Here is a 24349-nt window from a genome sequence, read left to right on the forward strand (position 1 = left end):
ACTCTTAATACCAAAACTTTGTGAGTACAGCCTGGTTTTCAGTATATGACTAGATAAATAACTTGGATTATCCTGCATGAGTCGTATGAGATTTTGATAACAGACGTTTTTATATAGTTTTGTTGTTGTTAAATCTGGACCCCATTCACCTAAGCTCATCAAGAATTTTCTCTGCATTTTGATTCTTTATTTACAGTGGAGGCATATAAAAAAACAAAGTTTGCCTTTTAAAATTTCACATAACACATGGCAAGTAAATGATATACAGATGGTTATTAGGAGGGTGAAGTGTTCCTTTAAACACTTAATAATTTATCAGATTTGTATGCTGTCTATTGAAGGGTGCTAACAGAGAAACAGACTTTTTCCTGTAAATCTCAGATAATATAACCCATCTTGATTTTTTTCAGGTTCACACTGGTTTATAGAGGGTCCAACATGGCTGCAGACAATAAACCCAGCTGAAGCAAAAAAAATCCAAAAGTAGCTCAATTGCAATAATGAGGGCCTTAACCACCAGCCTTATGTACCATTTTAATCAATGGATAAAGCCCAAATCCCACCGTTAGTGTAAACCACTGACACTAACTTGACTTGGGAGAACAGAACAAGACCTTTGGGAGAACTGTGTGAAGCGGTGACCATGTTCAGTCACTAGACACACACTCAAAGCAGTGGGAAGCTGAGGACGCAGTGAGCGGCACCATGATTGACCTGAGTTTCCTGACAGAGGAGGAGCAGGAGACCATCCTGGCTGTGCTCAGGAGAGATGCTGAGCTGAAGAAAGCTGAGGAGCAACGTGTCCTGTGAGTTGTGGAGGCATAAACTAATGTCTGTCCTAAAGAGNAGGAGCAGGAGACCATCCTGGCTGTGCTCAGGAGAGATGCTGAGCTGAAGAAAGCTGAGGAGCAACGTGTCCTGTGAGTTGTGGAGGCATAAACTAATGTCTGTCCTAAAGAGCTGTAGAAAGGTCATTTATCTGCAACCTTTTTTGCAAAGAATATCTGGAAAAATTGTATTCTTTTTTTTCATATATAGTCCTAATATGTTTTTACCCATGCCATTTCCATTCAGTTTGTCTGCATTTCAGTTTGCAATTAATTATAAGAACATTTTCACAGTCAAATAAATAACAAAAAAATTAACCAATATATCTGCAATATAAAAAAGAGAAAGAGAAAGGGAAAAAAACAGAAAAAAGTCAGAGATGCAGATTAATTAATTGTAGAAAGTAATGTCTATTATATTCTAGTTGTCAATATACTGTACACATTTTTGCAAAGATTTTTTGCAAAAAAGTGATAAAATTCTTAATATTATTTTAAAAAACCATTATTTTTTCACATGCCATTAACACACAGCTTATCTGCTTTTCAGTTTGCAATTCTGAACCAAGAAAAGTTTCAGTCAAAGTCAAAGGGAAAATAAATAATTAAAAATTATGTTAATAACCAATATATTTGCAATATAAAAAAAGAGAAAGGGGGGGGGGGGGGGGGGGGGGGGGGGGGGGGGGGGGGGGGGGGGGGAAGAAGTTAAGAGATGTAGACTAATTAATAGTAGGAAATAATGACTATTAAGTTCTAGTTGATATATATATATATATATATATATATATATATATATATATATATATATATATATATACGCATATCTGTATGCATATATGAAACAAACTTGTAAAATACTAAAATACTAAAAGTACAAATAGTTTTTTTTGGCATCTTCTGGTGAGTGTTGGCTATGTTACACTTAAAAGGCAGCATCTTGCTATTTTTTAAAATAAACTGGGTACTTTTGTCCCACATACACCTGCATTAGATGTCATTCTGTGTAACAAGGTCAATAAGCCATTTTGAGATTATATAAAAAAGTGATAGTCATGTGACAGTCTGTGTCATCATTAAAAGGACCCCAAAGACCTCTGTGGTGCTGCAGAAAGGTTTGCTGATCTCTCTAAAATGTTTGACAACTTGCCCTTTTCACAGTGTGATTACCCAAATAAGAAAACTGCAGTTATTCAGTGAAATGTCCAAAAACCACTTATAGTGATAGATTTTTAAAAATTCAACTTTATCTTGTGAATAATTAGGGTTAACGTGGTTGGTCAAAGTCATTGTTCGATATAGGTGGCCATATGATTGCCTGCAAAATTTATTAAAGTAAAGGTTTTGTCATTCAGTGGTATACTTAACTGTTCTGTGTTTCATAAGGTGTTGTCCATTACACTGAATGTACGTACCCCTTCCTACCTACTAATGTCTGTCCTAATGAACTGTAGAAAGTACATTTATTTGCACACTTTTTTTGCAAAGAATTTCTGCAAAAAAGTGATAAAACTCTTCATATTCTTATAGCAAAATTTGGAAGTGAATTTAGTGTGTATACATTTCTCATGGATGTGTCTGCACGCAGGAAGCTCCAGAGGACTGTGAGTGACAAGGGCCAGCTGAGGTACATGACAGGAGAATGGTTCTACGAGACCAAGCAGCTTCGTCATCAGGACCGCATCCACGGCTCCGAGCTCATCAGGGCCTCCATGAAAAAATCCTACAAACCGTTGACTATATGTGAGTCTTCCATATCCTGCTTTTCTCTCATGAAAAAGACAAAACCAAGTTTGAAAAAATTGTTGTCATTAATCCTTTGAAACCTGGACTGACATCAGGAAACTGATGCGATTTCTTTCAAAACCACTGGGAAAAAATGCAATGGCCGACTTGGCAAGAAATGTCCCACAAACTGCAAGAAATAAGTAAAAGGTGACCAGAAAATTACCTTTTTTTTTAAAAAAAAAAAAAAAAAGGATTATTTAAAAAAAAATATCCAAAAATAGAAAAACTGTCCAGAAAACTATATTGATAATTATAAGAATTTTATATTTGAAATTATGTCACAGGGAAAATAAAAATAAGAAAAATGTTCTTGTAACTTTTTTAACTTTTTATTTGATAATTTTTGAGCCATGTTTGGTTAATGTGCCTGTTATCTTCTCCCCATATTTGGAAATCAAAACAATTTGCTCAAGTTTTAAAGTGTTAAGTACTAGACACGCTTGACATGCTCTGTAGAATATTACTGTAGGTAGGTTAACTAAGAGTTGCTTTCGTAGCTGTTTAGCCTTACAGAACCCTTGCACATGCTTTAACCCAGGTGCTGCTGATGGGATGTAAACTCAGCTGACACATTAGCTGGTTGCTGGCTCAGCTCCAACTCCAGCTGTCTCACATTATTATTCTCAACTTGCTGAAATCTTTACTTGCCTGAGCTGGCTGCTGATCTTGTCCTCTGTTCGGAGGGAAGAGAACTCCCAAATCTCATTGTTTTCCCAATTTATGGATCTTATCAGTTGCTGTTCTTTTTCCTCGAGTCAGCCATTAACTGCTACTAGCTGCTTTTTAAACCTCCCTACTGTATATACTGAATGGTGAGGTGGCATAATGGCACAATATTCCCTCTCTGAACAGTCAACATAGTCTCATAGAAATGTATGAAATGGACACAACTTCTTAACAACATATTACATGGTGGTGGGCATGAAATGTTTTCATATATGTGCTGCCAACACAAAAACGGTACCAGTGCAAAGTCTATTGCGAAGAGTTTTTTTTTCTGAAATGGACACAGTTTGGTTAGGTTCATGAGAGAAAAACTCTTGGTATGGTTTAGAGAATAAAAGTAATAATATACTTAGTTAAGTTCAGAAAAAGATTGTGGTTTTGGTTAACTTTGTACAGGACACACGCCTTGTAAACATACATATTCTCCATAGTTACATAAAGTAGGCTTAAAGAGTAAAGTAAAAGCAGTGAAAGAAAATAAAATTAAAGTGCTTTACCTACGTTAAGTCATATGATTCTGCAAACTTATGGAGTCACAGAGAACACAAACAGCAGTTTCCTGGTTGAAAGTCCATGTTTGTTTGACCCATCCACCACCCCTGCCACATCTGCTATTTAGACTTTCCTGCTCCTGACAAAAAATCACCACATAACATGTTTATAAGAGTTCGTGTCAATTTCATGTTTGACAAAAAAGTATTTCTTTCACCTCAAGTGATTATGTTTTACTGAGCCTGTGTGATAATCCACAAAATCAACACACGGCATTCAGACAAAGGGTCAGATTAAGGGAAAGAATGGGGTTACAAAGACTTTTGGAATCATTACACATGAATAAACGCAGACTCTGCAGGGGCAGGCTTAATCATTTCCTCTGATCAAGGCCTATAATTACATCTGAGTTGTTTTCACATGAATATGTGAGGCAATTATTTTCCATCATAATGTTGTAATGAATACAAAGAGTGTGTTACAATGAATGGTTGGCTTGCTTTAACAGTAGTTGTGTGTTGTGTGCTGCAGTGGAGCTCTCCCAGATATTACCAGAGAAGCCCAGTTTTGTCAGCAGTGAAAACAAAGAAGTGTTCGTCCCTCCAGTACTCTGTGGGGTCCTGCAAGAGCCTCACATGCAGCTCAGCCATCAAAGGTGAGTGTGGACACACGGATGCAGTATTAAAAATGGCACCTGGTTTGTTGACGTCCTTTTCCACCTTGACTTACTCCCAATCAGCACCGAGCCCCACCCAGTAGTTTTTCAGGGCTGAACCACCCACAGGCTGGGGCCTTTTTCACCCCCATAAAATTTCTTAAAAATTGTCCCACAGACAGTGGCGGGTCCTGTGGGGACACGCAACCACGGTTTTACCTGCAGTGGAAACAGACCCATAGTCAGCTCATGTATGACGCCACTTTAGAAACATTAATATAATATATATGAAATATACAATACCAACATTTTCTTCCAGTGGCTGGGCTGTTTAGATACATGCACTCATGCACACACGTGCACATCTTTTTTTTAAAAAAAAATTAACATTCTATATAATAATTGTACTTTTAGATAACATTTAATATTGCACTATTTATGTATTTGCCATCATGCTGACGTGTGTCTGGACTGTGCAAAGTGAATTTCCCTTTGGGGACAGTACTTGAATCTGAATGTGAATCTGTTGTTAAACATTGTTAGCAAAACTCCATTTTGGTTCACATAAAGCAACAGTTTTATATAAAGAAAAAAACGTGCCCCTGCAGCTTTAAATAATCTCTGAAGTTCAAATTTCAAACTTTGTGCACTTTTAGTAAACAGCCACTGCGCATGGTATAAACAAAACTTATGGTCTGTGCTGTCTGTATTGAGCACCATCACATGCTGCACGAGTAGATTATTCGGCTGTGATTGCCAGTGAGTGGAGTTGTGCACACAGTAAATGAATGGATGGTTAGTAATTGGCCCCGAAGTAATCGTATTACAAGGTCAGGTCTCACATGTTCATGTTTTCCATGGCTTCTGAGGAGCCATCAGACTTATTGTACATATTCTGTGCCACCTTTACTGCTGAGACTTTACCTGTCTGTTCTTGGTAACTGTAACAATAATGATTTGCCTTGAAATAGGTTTCATCAGAAGTAATGGTACAGCTTGCAGAGACAAAAAGAAGAGAGGAAATATTATCATTTCATGGACAAAAGCTATGTCTGAGCATGCAGATTTTCCAATTAAAGATGAATTATTTTCGAAACCCCCGCAATGTTTAGAGCTGCAGCTCATCTTGTCATCTCAGGTTTTTGTCTCACTTTTTTGTTGCATTTTTTAAGATAAATAAACAAATACATATATACATACACATACACATACACACACACACACACACACACACACATATATATATATATATATATATATATATATATATACATATACAAAGAAAGTAAATAAATAAACAAATATGCATTATAATAAACCATTCAGGAGAGTTCATATCATTAAAAATTCATTCAGGTTGATAAATAGAGTAATATATATATATATATATAAACAAAAAAGGGTCTTTCTTTTTAACTTCATCTGGTATTTTCCCTAGAAGTAAACACAGTGGGTCTTTGCTAATGAAGGTGCCAGAGATTTTAGTGGGTTTTTTTTTTGTTTTTTTGTTTTTTTGGTTGAATTTTCGCACAGACCATTTATAACACAATCACAATATATGACTGTGATTCACTTTCTCCTCGCCACATTCTCTCCAACAATTAGATTTATTTTTATATGCCCTTTGAATTTATGGTGTTTTGAAGTATGATCAGATGATCAAAATCTTCCATGAGTATTCTCTCCAGTAATCTTTGTTTATTCTAATAGGTATCAAAACCAGGATCTGTATGAAACGGCACAAGATACACCTCAACCAGTGTTGCAGTCACCCACAAAGGTAGGATTCTGACCAGAGAAATCATATCAGAAGTTACTTGTTGTGCATGCTTTAGTGTGTCGTATGTCTTTTATTTATCACTCTTGTTTTTTTTAAAGCAACGAAAAAACCCATTTGACAGTGACGGCGGGTTATTGGACAGAGATCAAACCCAGACACTAAATGAGGGTGAGTTTTTATGTTATTAACTCATATCAGTTCATGCTATTTCAAATATGTTTTTTGAGTGGAAGTGATCTAATCATATATAATGTGTTATGTTTTGAATTGAGTGGACTGATTGATGGACATATCATGAAAGCAGTTACATTACAAGCCAATGTAAGTCTGGTTTTAGCAATCTGTCTGACATCCAGGTGTGTGGGTCCTCTCAGCCTTTCCTCTGAACAGCATGTTGGCATGAGCAATGGTTGCATGGCAGGGGGAAGCATGTTCTGGCTTGTGATTTTTAACAATGCTATCATCTGATTTCATCCTATCTTGTCTAAGTTGCGATCTCAGAGAAGGCAGTGACAGAAAATGTGCCAAAAAACATTTCCATTCAGTTCCTTGGTAGTTAACAATACTGGTTTAAAAATATTTAATAGCTCAAGAAGCACAGCCATTGACTAAGTTTATATAACAGACAACTGTCTTTAATTCAATCAAAGCTCAAAGATGAAATCTTTGTTTTTGTGCCGTATTTCCGAGTGTGTTTTCCTTCAGTCGCTGTGAAATGAGCCGATGAGTTGGGACCACAGATTTTCCCAGGGGTTGTCAAAGTGAAAGGAAAGTCCAAACACACAAGTCTGCCAGACTAGCCGGAGGATTACTCAGAAATACATTCCAAAGCCTTAATCTTTACCGCATGACTTGTGGGTGCTGGAACTATTTCACAGGAGCTATGAAAACAATGTTTTTGTGGGAGAAATGATACAATAAGAAGAAAACAAGCGACACAAATAGTGACAATTTCCAAAAAGAACAATAAGTCAAATGGTTACCTCATACATAGCCATATTAAAAACTGGACCAGTGTTATGTAAATGAAACATTAATATTCCGGATGAAAAGGTGAAACAGTAGTTCAAGAGCTTTATTTTGAAATACAGTAATGTGACTCATGCGACTAAGAAAAGGGAAGAATGCCTTGAGATAACCAGATCCATATCATTTTTTGTGATCAATTTTTTATTGGTTTTTCCATTTAGTTTAAAACAAAACAAACAAACAAACAGATGTGGCAAGCAAGAATTAGACTATAGTAGCAACAGCAACAAAGGAAATATAATGGTAGTGTAGCCCATCCAACAGAAAATGAATAACTAAATAAATACCAAACAATGGCAATACTACCAGCCAACCATATCTACAGTATTGAGTGTATGAGAAGGTAAATATAAAGAATGCCACATCTCCCCTCCCACCCTCAGGACCAAAACGTGGGTGTTTTTAGGTGACCCATCCCACCCACCCACAGGACCCAAAGTAAGAGCAAAAGATGACTACAGTAAGGATTTTAGAGTGGAGATTGCGTCATCCCAACATGAAACGTTTTCGGGTTTCGCTAAGTGCAAATTAGCTGCCCAGCGTTCCATAATGGCTATATCAATAAAATCTAACAGCCATTTATTTATGGATAACACATGAGGGGGTTTCCATCGACATGCTATCATCCTTTTAGCAGCAGTGAGACCAGCCAGAAAAAGGCACTGAAGTTTAGCGGATAGGTTCAAACCAGAAAGGTTATTGAGTAATAAGATGGTGGGTGAGTAAGGAATTTGCTTTGGCAATATTGTGGACAGCACACTACACCCAGATCCATATCATGTAACAAGGAACAATCAGCCACAGCCAGCAGATATTTTCATTACTCCTGTAAATATCAGTCTATGGCAAATATGTAGAATAAGTTCATGATTTTTTGTTCAGGGCTATCCAGAGCTTTACATGTGCCCCACAGTGAATTTTTTGACTAATGTCCCAAAACTAATTTTCAGGTCAGTTTCTCACTACCTTTTCCTAATTTCTTGTAATTTGAGGGACAACTCCTGCCAAGTTGCCATTGCCTTTAAAGCCATGTTCTCAAAATAAATCAAACCAAGTTTTGAACATTTAAGACATGTGAAAGGCTTCTGAAGGCAACACAAGGAAACTGATGTCATTCCAGGTTTCAAAGGGTTAAATTGTCTGCATTAAAAAAAAAAAAAAAAAAAAAAACACTCAATGGCACACAGCTGGTGTGTTGTTAGTTAAAATGGTGTTCATTTGTTTTGTTTCTTTCAGAGCCTTTACCTTCATCTGACAGCTGCATTTCTTATGCTTGTAACATTAAACAAGACCCTAATGAAAGTCCAATAACCCAGGATGCATCTGTTCCCATCTCAATGCCCCCAAACAGCACCAGTTCTCAGGACTGTTTTGTTGAGGAAGACAGGCCGGGAGGTCAGCAGACTTATAACTCTGCTGCTCCGCGGAGCATCCTCAAGCACTTATCCACTTCTAGCTCCACAGACTCCATGTTCTCTCACCTGGACCTGCAGAGTCCAGTTAGCCTTGATTCTCCCACTGAGACCTGGATAGACAGGAAGCAGGTGAGGTTCAGCTCCACGGTCAGTCACAGCGGAGTGGAGTGGCAAGATGGGAAAGAGCTGGGAGAGCACAGTCTGCTGGATGTCGACTCCATTGCTCTCTCTGAGGCGGAAAATAATAATAACCTAGAGGATACTGGCAGTGCTGCTGTTGGCAAACTGAGGCCTTTACTCAGACAGAGTCATGTGGAATCACTGGAAGGTGAAGTCAATTCCAAAAATGAGGCAAACCTCCAAGAACAAGAAGCAGACCAACACCTGGTCCTTAGTGGTAAGAGTTTTATTTAAGACCAATGAGTCAACTAAACAGCCAATCATTAAGTCAAACAAAACACCCAAACCATTCATTGACATTTAGATATGTAGCACCCAATACTGGAATTATGTCATAAAAAGGGTATTTAAACTAGAAAATTCATGATTGTATCTTTCTGTTATAATCCTCGGGGGTGCAGTTGAGTAAGTGGCAAAATGTAGGCTACTCAAGTATTAAGGCCACCTTTTTTCCTAATGCCAAATTCGATTTTAAACCCTTTCTGAGTGCCAAAATTTCACAAGATCAGGCCTGGCATTCAATAAGAATCACTTTTGACTCAGATGAATGCGAACATTTCATAGACTTTGAATCCACTGTTTTGTCTTCATTGCACAGCAACCAATCAGGATGTGCATGGGCAAGTCTTCCCATTAATAGGGATTTTAGTTTAACAACACACCACTTGCCATCTCGTCTTAATTTTGATAAATTTCATAAAGCCTAAAGGTTATATTTCCAAACATGAAATAATGTAAAATGTGACAGTTTACAGTGGTTTCACATGACGCTAAGGGTATTATACATTTTGTAAATTTGCATATTATACATTTCTGAAAAAACATTTCTTTTTTTTTTTTTTACATTACTATATAAACCACCCTAATTATTATATGATCAGTTTTGAAGAAATATAAGACCCACCTTAAAGGTTTTACATTCTTTGTAAAAATGTTTTGCAAAGGTTGAAAGCAAATGGTATTACATGTTCAGGAAATAATTTCATCATTTGGTGCTACATGACTTAATACAAGCATATACAAACATAATTTTACATTAATTCTGCATGTGCATGTTCCTGCATGTAGCAAAATGTCGGACTGCTTATATAGAGTGGTGGATAAGAACAGCAAGAAAACATTTGTTTAACTGTATTATTAGGTTACTTCACCTTGCTTTGTCATTATAGGTAATCTGTCACAAAGTTTCATTTATGTCAACTTGCAATTTTGTCACTTTCGTCTTATGCCACGTGTTGGAATTTTCCATTGGTTTATTATATTACTGTGAGATGAAGTGTGACTTTGCTAAAAAGTATATAATGGGGCTAAAGAGCAGACTTAATCTACTAATTTTATTTCGTTCACAATCGGAGCTTGTGGTATATTTAAGTGATATGATGCAAATTCTTGTAGAGTAAAAAATTAGGTATTGAGTGCAGAGAGGGAATGGTACCAGGTTCAGATATACTCGTATGTGCATTGTTGTTTGTCATAGTGTCAAAGTAGACACTTCAGTTGCAAATTTTCATATCCCACACACATTGGCATTTAGTATGCTGCCAGAATTTACAAAACCAAGTGCCCCACTTCATTTGACAGTGATACACCAAGATATTTGCTACACAGGTATCTTTAATTATACTGTGCAGTGTTAATCAGATATAACTTATACGGATGATGCTTTCTTTACAGATGTCTTTGGGCATTGCCAACCAGAGTTCCTAAGCCCCCGCAGTTTTTCTGCTGAGCAGGAGTCAGGCAAGCGTGTGCACCTGGAGACAGAGCCTGAAGAGGACCGTCACTCTCAGGCTGAGACCACAAACATTCATCACCAAGAGCTGCCTGAACACAGACCCAACATTTCTGTTGATGCCACCTCAGATACCAAGACGTCAAAGAAGTCATCTCATGCTGTGTCACCAAAGCCCAGACAAAGACTGCTTGGAATTTTTAGAAGAGACAAAGAGAAACCTGCTGAGGTACAGATTCCACAAATAGACAAGGTGAAGATACCTGAACAGAAAGAACCAGACAACACCAAGAGTCTCTCTCAGGGTGCTACAGATCTGACCATTGACAAACCTGCTAGTGTCAAGCAAGAAGCTAAACCCTCTGAGATGACAGAGATCAGAACATTACAACTTACAGCACTGCAGAACACTCCGTTTAAAGAATCAATGACCTCGGTAGATGCCGGCACTCAGCGGGAGGCAACAGAAGACAGAGGTGTTCAGCTTCCAGAAAAACTATCCAATCTGAGAGCTTTCTGGGAGAGAGAAAACAGTGGTCCCAAAATAATATTTACCAGAGAAGAGTCAAGGCACAAACAAATCGCCAGGGGAGGAACAGAAGCTTCACATGGCCATCAGACTAACTCAGATGTGGCGAGCATCAACAACAATAGCTCACCTAAAATGGAAATGACTGTTGAGGATACGACTGGCAGGTCCCAGGAAAAGATTTCATCACCACAGACTGACTGTAGCTTCTTGGTAGATTTGTTTAAAGAAGATGGCACATATAGGGCTAACCCTGTCCTCATCTACGACGAGACAGATGACTCTTTTGATTCAGTCATGGAGTCACAGATTCCGGAGCCACAAGAAAACATCATCACTCACATGCCCTCCTCTGTGGCAGCAAAGCAAGAGAAAGATATTCCAGTACCCCTTCCCAGGCAGACCAGTTCAAGTCCTCAAGAGGACAGGCCAGCCAAGGTCAGTGAGGTTAAGCATTTCTGGGAGAAAGAGTATAAAGGATCCAGGGTAATTGTAGCAAGAGTCAAGGAAGCCATACATAGCTCCATTCTCAGTAATAAAGTTTCCCAACAGTCTGATTTGAAAGATAATAGTGAGAACTCTGACAGAGAGGCACCAACATCTCCATACAAAACAAAATCCAATGTTGTCTTGAAATCTGTTAAAGTGACAGACAAAGGTTTCATTAGTCAGAGTCCAGAAAGGTCACCCCTGAGGAGTTCTGGTAGTACTGGGGACATACAGTCAACATGTCACCAATACCAAGTCAAGACTGATGCAGGGGATCAAGAAAGGCCTCTCAGTCCTAGTAAGTCCCCGAGTCCCAGAACAAAGGATCACGATGACGAAGTCAGGAGGAGTCCATCTAAGACCTGTCATCCAAGGGTCCTACCTCGAGAATCGTCCAGTCCAAAGAGATCCAAATTGGAAGGCTCTCCCTTGAAAACCTTTCCAATAGACATCGACCCCCAAACTAAGCTGGTCGAAGAGCAACAAGTAAAGCCAACACCACTTCCAAGACAGAAGAAGAGTCCCTCACATGAAGCAAAGCAGATGGTGCTGCCTGACAATAAACTTGGCCCAGACATCACCTCTCGTCCTCTGCCTCCATGTCCAGAGGACAGAGGGGCTTCTTTTGTTAATATGAACACACAACAAAGCAGCTCAAGCTCCCCTGCTTCACCACAATCCAAAAAAACCTCAGAGAAGAAGGTGGGGCCCTTTACACAACTCGCCAGATCTTTCATCCCTCAGGATTATCAGCATTACCTCGGACCTCAGGAGAAAGCCTACATCCCTCCTTTTTACCAAGAGAGAGTTGTTGCTGTAGAGAGTGATACACACACACCACAAAATGCCCTCAGAGACTGTGTGGGAAACCAGAATGAGAGTCCTGAAAGGAATCCTCCCGGGATCAGTCCTTGGGTTGTGCCAAATAAAGATGGTAACTCCAGCCAAAACACATCGACCAGGGCCTGGTCTCTGTCTCGGGCAAGTTCAGGCAGTGAGCTTCTGAATTCTCCCTCCATTTATATTTCTTCAAGATAATGACCGAAAAATAATTTTTTTTTTTAAACAAGTTAACACATTAACACAACAGTGAGTCTGATTTGACTCACCGTTAGTAGACTAGCCCTGACAAAGTCCTCTATTGCAAAATTCTTCTACATGTTTGTGCAATTTGCTGTGATCATTGACTCTGATTTTCCTTTTGGAATTCCTCTTCAAGTTTGTTTATATAAAACTGTAGAAGTGATGTTTAGATTTAGCTGCCCTTTAACCAGTGCAAATCAATAGAAACTTTATTTTTTATTATTCAAATGCATTTTTTGAGGTGATCCGCTTTTTGTGATTAAAGATACAGTTGGTAACGTTTTGTCATATTGGCTGGAACTGTTACTACATCCACACTGTAGTACATAAAACAAAAAGTATGAAAAAAAAATTACGTCCCTCCTCCCACTCATTATGCTTCTTATGATATTTGCTACTGGTAAATCAGAGCTGAGGAGTCTCGTGAACTGTGGTCAGACTACCAAACTAGGAGGTGCTGATCAAATCTGAATCAAGATTCAAGTTACTACATTGTTTTTTTCTCACCTCAAATGTTTTCAGAAATATATTTTGGTGAACTGTTTAGCTGTGAAATGAAAAAGTCTGGTCAAGCCTATACGCAGTTAAACAGCTAAACAGTACACTGAAATATGTTTCTGAAAAAATTTAATTTAGCTGATGGGCAGTGTTCACAAACATTCTCATTTTACAGCCAAACAGTACCCTAAAATATGTTTCTAAAAATATTTGAGGTGATAAATAGTCAAGAATCATGATTCATTTTTGATCAGTGCTGCATAATTTGACTGTTCAACCGCAGTTGATGAGCATTGACTAACGTAATAATGGCAGTGTTACAGACTTCTTGGCTCTAATTAGTTCCTCTGCAAACACGTCCTTTAATGCCATCAGGTCCACTACGAAGTTATATAGTAGGCAGAAAAAAATGAGTTTTTTTCACAGATTATCTGTCTCGTATGCTGCTGTGTGGTACACTGACGGTTTCAGCAAGTTTAACAAAAAGTTTTTTTTGGGGAGGGGGCAGCTTTAAAGAGCTGTTTATGCAACACCATAAACAATACCATAAAGATTTAAACAGGTGTTACCAACAAAAATACTCCTCTTCATTCATCACAGCAAAATGAAAACGGTTTAGGGTCGTGTTCCTTGTGTTTGATGATGATATAGCAGTCTTTTATTTATTATTGTACACTGATTTAAAAAGCATCATAATCGCACAAAATATCTGAAGCAGCAGAAGCATTGCAGTTTTTAGATGATTGCTTAGTAAGTCAGACCATCTGCGCTGAGTCTGTTTTCCAGAGCTGATTTTGTTTCATCTGTGGCAGGTCATGATGACAGTTCTAGTCCTGTGATGTCCGCCCTAAAACGATTATCTTCAAGAAGCATGTCCTCATCCAAGAGTCTGGATAACCTCACCTCACAGACAAGTAACAGAGCTCTGTCTTCTTACTATAGTTTGTACTTTAATACTGCTGATTGTCAAAAAATGACATTGTAATATTAGTGCCTTATTTCATATGACTTGTTATCACTCTTTATCTTCCATATTCTTCTGATTAAAGCTGCTTCTCATATGGCAGAGGTATTTAAATAATAATGTCTCATGGCTCTCTTTCTTTTTAGGAGAGGAGAGGACACAAAATAACTCAAGAGACCAAGTGAATCAAAGTGTGGATGATGGTAAATGTGTGATTCTGTCTTTATTTACATATTTATCAGGACTTCTATAGGCTGGGCTCTGATTTAAATGTACTGTAAACTCAGTTTGCTTTTGATATTCAGCAACACTCATTATATTTTCTCTAGTTTCTTCTCTTCCAACGTCAGCCAACTCCAAACAGATGAAAACCAGCATGTCAGTTACTGTACTTCAGCATGACGAGGTAAATCACACTCTTGTACTTTGAATTCATAACCAAAGGATTAAATCCAGTGTTCAACATCTGCACTGTAGTCATTGAACAGATACTTTTACCCCTCACCCCTCACAATGAATGATTGTTTTGCCCTTATGGCTGAATTTAATTCTATTTTTCTCCCTCTGTGACTGATTTTTTTTTGTTGCTGGTTGTCACTCATGCTTTCCTGTTTTTCTCTGCTATCAGACAGACAGCGACAGCACTTTTGAGACAAACATGGGCTGGAGAAGAAACACGGGCAGCTCCACATCTAACTTAAGTCTCTCCTCGGGAATGGCCTCCATGTCTTCTGTATGTCCACACGCAGCTCATAATGTTTTTTTTTAATTTACCTAATTACTTTAAATCTGTAAAACCTTTGAAACTTGGAGTGATTTCACTTTTCTTGGATGCCTTTTGCAAGTTTGGGTAAGAAATGTTCCACAAATTGGAAGAAACTGGGAGATTAAGAAAATTGTTTTAAGGGAAAATGCCTAGGGGAAAAAGAAAAAAGGGTAAAATTATATTTCTAATGATCAAAATAACATGTTTACATTAAACACCTTTTCCAGGTTATTTCCTTTTTTAAACTTAATTCTTCATCTTCTATATTTTCAGGTAATTTTCTTGTACTTTTTTGCTCATTTGGATTGTTTCTGCTGTCATTGCTCATTGCCTTCTTGCTATGTTTTGGGGAGGGGGGAAAGTCAAGATAATTTGCTTAGGTTTCAAACTAATGTATCATGTGGCAGCCAAGTCTGCTTTTTTAAACAGGTGCAGTATTTTCCTTAAAAAGCTGGGCACTAGCTTTTTTCATATGGGGTTAAGGTTCTAAAGACAAACAAAAGACAACAGTCAAAATTATTTGCAAAAACATTAAGTTAAAGCCAGATAGGCTGGTGTCTCCTGTCTTCTGTCTTGTTATGGATGAGTAGGTGAGCGGCAGCATGAGCAGCATTTACCCTGCAGACATTGGAGACATTGAAGTCCAGGGAAGCATCCAGTTTGCTGTCAACTACATCCAGAAGCTGGGAGAGTTTCACATATTCGTGGTGCACTGCAGGGACCTGGCTGTGGCCGACACCAAGAAGAACTGCTCTGACCCGTGCGTGCCTCCTGTATACTGTATGATCAAAAAAGATAGAAAAAATGTCATATCATCCAGTGATATTGTTATTGGTGATATAAAGTTTAGAGGAAGGAAAGAATTTCCAAACATTTCACACTATGTGTTTTAGTTGTGAATAGGAATGTGACTGTACTGTATTTTTTCCAGGTACGTGAAATGTTACATTGTTCCTGACAAAACAAAGCTGGGAAAGAGAAAAACCACCGTAAAAAAGAAGACTTTAAATCCAACCTACAATGAAATCCTTAGGGTAAGAACTCCATTTCTAGTCTTTAAAGATTTCTTATGAAATATAGTCCATATTTTACAAACATATTTATTGTCTTCTTCTCCTGTTACAGTTTAAAATCTTGATGGAAGTGTTGAAAACTCAGAATCTGAACATCTCGGTGTGGCACAACAGTACTTTTGGGCGTAATAGTTTCCTGGGCGAGGTGGACCTGGATTTGTCAGAGTGGGACTTCAGCAACACGCACATAAATGAATACGTGCTAAAATCCAGGGTAACAACTTTGTTTCTACACAAAGTCTCTATGTATTTTGGAAGTAATCTGAAAAGATATTTACTAATCTCAATCCATCAGGTCACAGCATTAAGTCCAACAGCATCTCCCTCATGTCTGATGGACAGTAGAGGACAGATGAGAGTTGCCCTGAGGTTCCTGCCGCAGACATCCCAAAGTGAGTTATTGAATTTAATTTGATTCGATTCAGTTCAGTTAAATGCAGTTCAATTTAGTTCATTTCAGTTCAATTCAATTCAATTCAATTCAATTCAATTCAACTCAACTCAACTCAACTCAACTTAGTTCAGTTCAGTTCAATTCAGTTTGAGTCAACTCGATTTAATTCAATTCAGTTTATTCAATACATAAAATCATATGAATACAATGTCAGTGAAATGTAATGTAAAATTGAAAAAAAAAGTAATTTATTTTTTCCTTAAGTGTTACTTTTTGTGATTTGACTACATCCACAGATAAGAGAACATCCAGGATGGAGACTGGCGAGGTGCAAATTTGGGTGAAAGACTGCAAGAATCTTCCTCCAGTCAGAGGAGTTATTATCGACCCGTTTGTGAAATGGTAGGATGTCCTGCAAGCCGGCAGGTCACCAAATATGGAGACCCAAAGTATATTACTGTAATACTTAAATCAAATATTATGAATAATGAAAAAATGTTCACACAGTGCATAATAATAGTTATCTCACTTTAAACATTTTCCTATAGCAAGTTATGTGAAGAAGGAGCCAATCACGTTAATAGAATAAAATTAATAATTATAAAAAAAATTAAAAAGCCTTTGGAAACAGGACATGTAGAAATTACCTGCAAGAAACCGCGTTTGTGAGGGAAAAAGCAGGATGAAATATTTCATAATACTAATCTGAGTTTTAAAAAAGGATTATTTTACAGTTTAATGGTTTATATTTATGTAATTTATTTATTTCCCAATATGTTATTTATGTATGTTTTTGTTTTTGAACAATTTGTGTTTCCATACCTTGAAGTTTCAAATAAACAAAGGCATTTGATCTCTGTCCTCTCCTCTTGCCGCAGCACTGTACTTCCTGACACGAGCCGGAAAAGCCGCCAGAAGACGCGGGTAGTGAAAAGAACAGCCAACCCCATGTTCAACCACACCATGGTGTACGACGGCTTCCGACCTGAGGACCTGAGAGAGGCCTGTGTGGAGATCACAGTGTGGGATCACGACAGACTGAGCAACCACTACATCGGCGGACTGAGGCTGGGCTTAGGGACAGGTGAGAGTATACAGTAGCTTCTGTTGGCTAAGAAAGAGCTTGAACGGTCCCCTGCAGAGGCCACTTCCAGCTTTATTTTCATTTTGATTATTCAGTTATTTCCTTCATATTTATACAATTTCTTTCTGTGCAGGGAAGAGTTATGGAGTGGAGGTGGTTTGGATGGATTCAACGACAGATGAAGCAAGTTTGTGGCAGAGGATGTTACAGTCTGATGGTGATTGGGTGGAGGATGTTTTACCTCTGAGAATTTTTGTGATGGCAAAAGGCATGTCAAAGTGAGTGTGTCAAATATGGTGATACATGTGTGGAAACATGGATGGGAGTGCGCTGCATGTACATTTTGAGTGGAAGCAGCAGCCTCAACAAGCGTGAATCTGTATAACTGATAATCATTGTATGATAAATGTATACACAAGGTACTTTAGTTTGTATAGCCCAAACCACATGTTCAATAAGTCATATCAAAAAGTTAATTATTTATTAAAATGTTACACAAAATAGGGCAGAAGATAAAATCTAAAATGATAAAACATACAAACTGTTTTGATCTGATCACTCATAATTTGTGTATAGTCCTGCTGTTTTATATTGTGATTACTGCATCGATCAATTTTACTTTCAATAAACAGCATATTAATGTGACTTGTAAATTTAGGATAATGACTGAGGTGTTTCATCCATGTTTCATTCCTATTCGAAAAGTCAGCGCTTGCAAACAGACAGTACAGCTGAGTTAATGGAATCAGATAACAGCTACATAAACCTGTCAACATATCCATAAATATTAAACTCTATGGAAGTATATTGCTGCCAAGCCATTGAAAGAAAAACAAATCACTTTGTAATGTGAAAACTTTATTGTTGTAACATTTTTTCACTTCATGAACCTGTGCAACTTGGCTTGATGTTTAAGCCAAGCCTGTTAAAGGCTTGTGAGGATGGCCATGAGCAATGAAAGAAGAAATGAGGTGCAAATATGAAATCATTATTTTAAATGATTTAAAATTAAGTTTTAAGCTTCTCTGTACGAAAAAAAAATGGGCTGAAGACAGAAAAAATGAAAACCGAAAAAAATGAACTGCAAGCGTCTGGACGCAAAATGAATCTAGAATCTAAAACTAGCTCAGCATGGTATTATGTATTTCTGTTTTATTTTGTTTTAATTTTATTATTAAATCTCAACTGTTTATTTATGTGCTGTTATATTCACTTTTCCTTGATACAGTTCTCTCCAGCAGTAGCTATTGACCTCTAGAGGATGCTGTTGGGCCACAAATAATAGCAACTCCTGAGAATTTTTTCTCCTGCAACTCATTGCCATTTAATACCAAACACATATGGCTGAGACAAGGAGACAAAGTCCTACCCTGTTTTATAAGAAAACACGGTTTGATATTTTTATTGGACATAGCTGAGAGGTCACAGTAAAATCTTAAATTGTAACTTATTCATACATATTCATACTGATTTTTTTTATACATATGATGTACAAATCTTGTACATTATAGGCCTATTTATAGCCTATTTATATAATATTTTGTCATTTGTTTCCCTAAAAATAATTATAATACTAATTCCATCACAATTTCAAGTCGGGTATATAAAAATGACAATCACTGGAATTACCAGAAATTTCATAATTCCTACAGTACATTTAATGCAGCAATATTTCAACTTTAACCTTCGCAAAGCTCTCAAGCTTTCTCATTGGTCGATCCGCCCTGATGCGACAAGAAATCCCACTGTATGATTGGTTGTCGCGTCCTGTCAGTCGAGACGGGAACCAGCTAACCAGCAACCAGCCTCTGCGTTGCTAAGGTAAGTTAAACAGCTGCGTCAGACTCCCCGCATTTCGTCCGGAACTCAGGCATCTTTGCCTTCAAAATAAAATCATAGCGCGTGTCACTTTGGGAAAATAAAAGTATATATGCAGAGTATTGGGGGTTTTAGATCAGCTAAAAACATGTGATATTATGTAGGTTATTAAATATGTATGTTATTTTAAGAACTCTCATTTAATGAAAGGATGAGAGCTGGGAACGCCACATCACATCTTTCTGACAGTATGAAATGATTAAATTGAAACTGTAGATCAAAACATTAATATTATGCAGCTGACGCTTCTTAAAATCTTAAAAGTGTAATATGTAACCCCTTACATATTGGAAACACCACTAAATTATATGCCACAGTATGTGCCACAGTATGATTTATTTATTTATGATTTATTTATTAGGAAAAGTGACACAACAAAAGCATAAGTTAAACACCTTGAAAATGAGAAAATATTGTTCCATGTTGATGGTATTTTAAAAGTTGTGAAATAACAACAAAAGACTGTGGATGTGAATTTGTTGTGTTTAAAAATCAAATTTTTATTGCCTTTAATTGTGCTTGTAATGGCTTTAATAATTAAATAAATTCATATAAAAATATATACAGTCATTTAGCCTAAGCTGCAAGGCGAGACAAGGTGAGGTAAGTTGCTTGAGACAACAAGGCAGTTCAAAGTATTCTACATAAAAACATAAAGACACAGTGCAAAATAAACACATCATAAAAGGACATTTAAATACAATTAAAAACCAGTTAGAGAACAGAGTTAGAGAACAGAAAATAAAAATAAGCTAAAAGAATAGTCAGACAGGCATAAAATTAAAAAAGAAAAGTTAGAATGCAGTGTATGTAGTGGCTAGATTTCTTTCTTTTTTTTTTTTTTTTTTTTAAAAAAAAGTTTACAAGCACATTACATGAAATTAAGCTAAAAAGGGGGGAGAACCCCACAACTACAAGAAAATGACCTGAAAATAAGCAAAAAGTAATAGATAATTAAATAAATAATAGGAAACTATAAAGAGTGCTAATATACACTAACATACACATATATTTCTGGACATCTCACCCTATTTTGTCTTTTCATTTAAAAAAAAAAATAAACCCAATAATTTTATCTCTCTCAACTATTTTTTGGGTTATTTTCTTGTCAGTGTTTCCCAATTTCTTGCAAAACTATGAAACAAATCTAACTTCTTGTTTAGGTAGGCCTATTTCTTGCCCATTGCATTTTTGTCCCCCAAATAAACCATACAAAATTTTTATCATGTTTCAGAGGTTTTAATGCTTGTGAAAAGTTTCTGAACACAGCACAAGAAAACTGATGTCAATCCAAGTTTCAAATGGTTCAATGAATTCCGTTTCAATGCTATAAAAACCACAAGTGTATTATTTTGAAAGCGTCAAGCGGAAGTCTCGTGTGTCATTGTCGCGAGCTTCGCCCTGGCACTTAAAACTGTTGGTGATGCTGTCAGTTCATATGGCTAGCGCTGCTGTACTGTACCTGGTTAAAGAATAAAGAGATGTGGCAGCTCGAGGACAGCGCTGTTTGCTATCAGAGGAAATGTCCGGCGAGTATGCATTCAACATTTCGCGGAAAATGAACATACATGGAGTCATTTGAGAGCCATGCGTTTTCTCCCACAGTGGGCAGGCAGGTATTTTCCTACAGCCAGGCGTCGCACTGGGAGAGCATTTCACTTGGCACCGCCGCTGGCTGCTGATTTAGCATGAATGCTAGCTAACTAATCAACAACACGCATGTTTATATTTAGCCGGAGACGCAACGGTAACAGGTAGAGTTTTTTATTTGAATTTTTTCACTGTATGAAATGTCGTTCTCCGCCTCATGGGGGGTGCACACACGTCCCTCCATAAGTCAGAACCTCCAGACAGAAACTCTGAAGTGACTGCTGCATGTTAGCGTCGTGAAAAGAAAACGTGTGTCGTGTTGTTTCGTTTTGGAGGCAGGTGACTGAAACTTCAGGTGTGCACTGACTGTCAGGTTGGATTAATGATGTGGAACAGAGGACCGACCGAGGACTGCCGCGCCACCCCGGCTGTGTGTCACTGTGGACGGGGCTGAGAGTGCCGAGTAGACCTGACAGTTCCACCTCACCATGGGACACTAAACCAGCTTTTCTACACCACCTTCATCCAAATGTGAGGACTTAACAGCTTGTGTCCACCTGTCTGTCTCTGTCCTGTCATCGAAATGATATTTGGACCAGCATGACTGAGTCATGACAAGTCATGTCTGTGGTCTGCCAGATCTTCTGCCAAAGGATGTTTTTATGAAGTGGACCCAGACAGAAGTGATACACAGCCTCATGCTGCAGAATGTATTAAAACGCCAAGGACACTGAAATCACAGTACCAACACAGCAGATACAAGTTGGTGAGGTGTTGCTATAGGGGACCTTATCTGAGCTCCTTGTGGATCACTGTCATCTGAGACAGAGACACCTGTGATCACATTATTTCATTAAGCTTAAATTGAGTCCCTGGAATTGAGTCCCCCCAGTGATCCCTGGACCCTGCTTCTTGAGCCCTGGTTTAAAGAGAGCTACATTTATTGAAAACCCTTCCTTTTTTCTGTCAGCCCACCAGGAGAGAACTTTTTGACCATGCTTTGAAGACTGAACTGCAAGCCTTAGTGAGAGTCAAGTTTACACAGAGTCAGCCATGCCTATCAGGAAAAAAGGTGAGTTTTTGTATGTTTCGCAGGTAATGAAAGTTTTTGCTCCTCCAGCTTCCATCACACCTTTTATATACTAAATATGAACAATATGGATGCTGTCACATGACCAGCATTGCATTTGGTTATGGTGGGAATCACCCTCGATAAGATATTATCATGATACTTAGGTGACGATATAATATTATTGGGGATGCGCCATACTGAATTTTTTGCCGATATACCAATAAATAACAACTTATTTAGCCGATAACCAATATATCCACTTTTTTCCTCACTTAATTTTAGTGATCATCAAGTCTCTTCTGTGGTAGAATTAACATCATATTATGCATACTCTTAACAAGATGGCCCATCAGAGAATGCAGACATAAAATAATGAAAATATAATAAATATTGGTTTGTGATTGAGAAATAACAATTTGCCAATTCCGATATTTCATTTTAAAGCCCATATCTACCGTTATGGATGACATGTCCTTATTATTGTGTATCCTGAAGTATTATTCCGAATGTTTTGCAATATTCTTAGTATTGCAATAACACACATTGTGATTTTTTTTTTTCAACTGCAAATTAAGGAAAAACTTTGTCAACAACTCATTTTTATCAAATAAGATAAAATAAGCGTTGCTTAAGCAATTGATTTCTATTATTCTTGCAGGCTGCTGTATTTGCAACATTGATCATTTTTCAGAAATAATATGAATATTTATTGATACTTGGTGTACATGCATCAATACAACATTGCCTTACAAAATCTAGCGATACTGTGCTGTATCAATTTTTTCCCCCCACCCCTAGCAGTTGTCCACAGCTTATAGTAATGGTCTAAAGCAGTGATACACAAGCTGATACTCATCAGCTTGTGTTTGTCCCCTTACTGTTTCAACATGACAACGCCCTGCACAAAACCAACTCCATATAGAAATACATTTGTAGTTTGCTGTGGAAGAACTTGAGTAGCCTGCTCAGAACCCCGCCCAAAACCTTCAGGATGAACAGGAGCAATGATTAGGAGCTTGGCTTTTATACCCGACTTTAGTGTTGGACCCAAGCCCCCAGGAAGTACACCAGGCTCTGATGCAATTTTTACATAGCGACCAAAAGTGTAATAACACCGTCTAGGCCCGTTATGTGATTCCTGCAGGCCCTGAAGGACGTTTTCCCATTGACTTACGTTGGGAAAGAGACGTCTGTATATCAGTAGGTAATTTTTTGTCAGTGTCAAAACCCCTGCGAAACAACTCATTTCACTATCTAGATTTAACCCGTCCAGCTCCATTTGGAAAGTCTAAGAGAGTTTCATGGGTTTGATTCTGGTTTGCTACATGTCTAACCCCCTCCCTCTTTCACACTTGTGCTGTCTTATCAATTAAAGGCAAAAACGCCCTGAAAAATGTCTTAAAACAAACAAAAAAAAGTATTAGACGGCCATTCAAGCTGGCAAAGTGCTGGACTGGAAGTCAGTCATTCTGCAGGTGGAAGTTACCTGCTTGTGCACACTCGGCAGTGCTTAGCTGCCGTAAGCCTCATTGGTTTGCACATCTGGGGAAATTTATACTCGCAAAAAGAGCTTTTTTTGCTCCATGCACCAGTGAGCAGCTCTCATAGGAATGAACGGGAATGGCATGTTCAGCTATTGCATGTGGCTTGAGGGCTGAGGTGTCTACATACTGTTGATCATATATTGTTTCTTCTATTCCATATCTGATAAAATGTTGTAGGGACTGTTGTCTGTGCAGCATGGTGTGGAGCTGAGGGTAAACGAATTTTACACATCTTTATATTTACAAACTTGCATCTACTGTAGGCTGATGTTCTTTTTTTGTGGCCTAAATTTATCATCATACACAATATTGTCTCATCTTACTAAATATTGTCAAAGAATACATGAAGAATATATTTGTTCTAATAAGAAGAAAACAATGCAAGGAAACAGCAGAGCCTGTCTTATCTGCCCCCTCCTCTGCAGACACAGCTCGAGCCCTGGGGCTTTTGGAGGAGTACTGCACTAAACTGAGGAAGCCGGAGGAGCAGCAGCTCAAAACTGCCATTCAGAGAGTGATGGGGATTTTCAAAAGCAACCTGTTTGAAGCTCTTCTTGGTAAGTCAGTGAAGCACAACCGATCCATCACGCAACTGGTATTTTCTGTCAACTCTATATTGAAGTGGTTTTCCGAAAAACTAAAGAATTTCAAAGCAGCGTTGTTATTTTTGAAGTACCTAAGGTAAACGTGACTGTGGCTGGCTTACATTACATTTAATAGTTTTTTTTTATGATAACCTGTGATAAACAATATGCAGATAC

At 37.9% G+C, this 24349-nt stretch overlaps 1 protein-coding gene across 5 annotated transcripts; it reads left to right on the forward strand.

Annotated features, from left to right (window-relative positions):
- Positions 1-414: 414 nt before the first annotated feature.
- sytl2a (synaptotagmin-like 2a) lies at positions 415-18161 on the forward strand. 5 transcript variants are annotated; one of them, XM_042499168.1, is made up of 18 exons: positions 415-806; positions 2416-2570; positions 4365-4488; positions 6199-6268; positions 6367-6436; positions 8534-9109; positions 10567-12636; positions 14036-14137; positions 14334-14390; positions 14517-14593; positions 14816-14920; positions 15544-15713; positions 15885-15987; positions 16079-16240; positions 16322-16418; positions 16717-16822; positions 17299-17504; positions 17638-18161. In XM_042499168.1, exons 1-18 carry the CDS (start codon positions 706-708, stop codon positions 17784-17786), a joined length of 4500 nt encoding a protein of 1499 aa, XP_042355102.1. In that variant the 5' UTR covers positions 415-705; the 3' UTR covers positions 17787-18161. The 5 variants fall into 5 exon arrangements, with proteins under 5 accessions (XP_042355102.1, XP_042355103.1, XP_042355105.1 ...); XM_042499169.1 differs by having other exon boundaries at positions 10567-12576; XM_042499170.1 differs by lacking the exon at positions 415-806 and adding an exon at positions 849-920.
- The last annotated feature ends 6188 nt before the right edge of the window (positions 18162-24349 follow it).

Source organism: Plectropomus leopardus, chromosome 13 (assembly GCF_008729295.1).
Source record: "Plectropomus leopardus isolate mb chromosome 13, YSFRI_Pleo_2.0, whole genome shotgun sequence".
Classification (NCBI taxonomy): Eukaryota; Metazoa; Chordata; class Actinopteri; order Perciformes; family Serranidae; genus Plectropomus; species Plectropomus leopardus.

What these genes read in the sequence shown, in the direction of transcription:
- sytl2a (XM_042499168.1), top strand. Translation starts at nt 706, where the DNA reads ATGATTGACCTGAGTTTCCTGACAGAGGAGGAGCAGGAGACCATCCTG. An exon ending in CCAACACCTGGTCCTTAGTG is followed by an intron (nt 9,110 to 10,566) that starts GTAAGAGTTTTA and finishes CTTTCTTTACAG; the next exon opens with ATGTCTTTGGGCATTGCCAA. An exon ending in GTCTCGGGCAAGTTCAGGCA is followed by an intron (nt 12,637 to 14,035) that starts GTGAGCTTCTGA and finishes CATCTGTGGCAG; the next exon opens with GTCATGATGACAGTTCTAGT.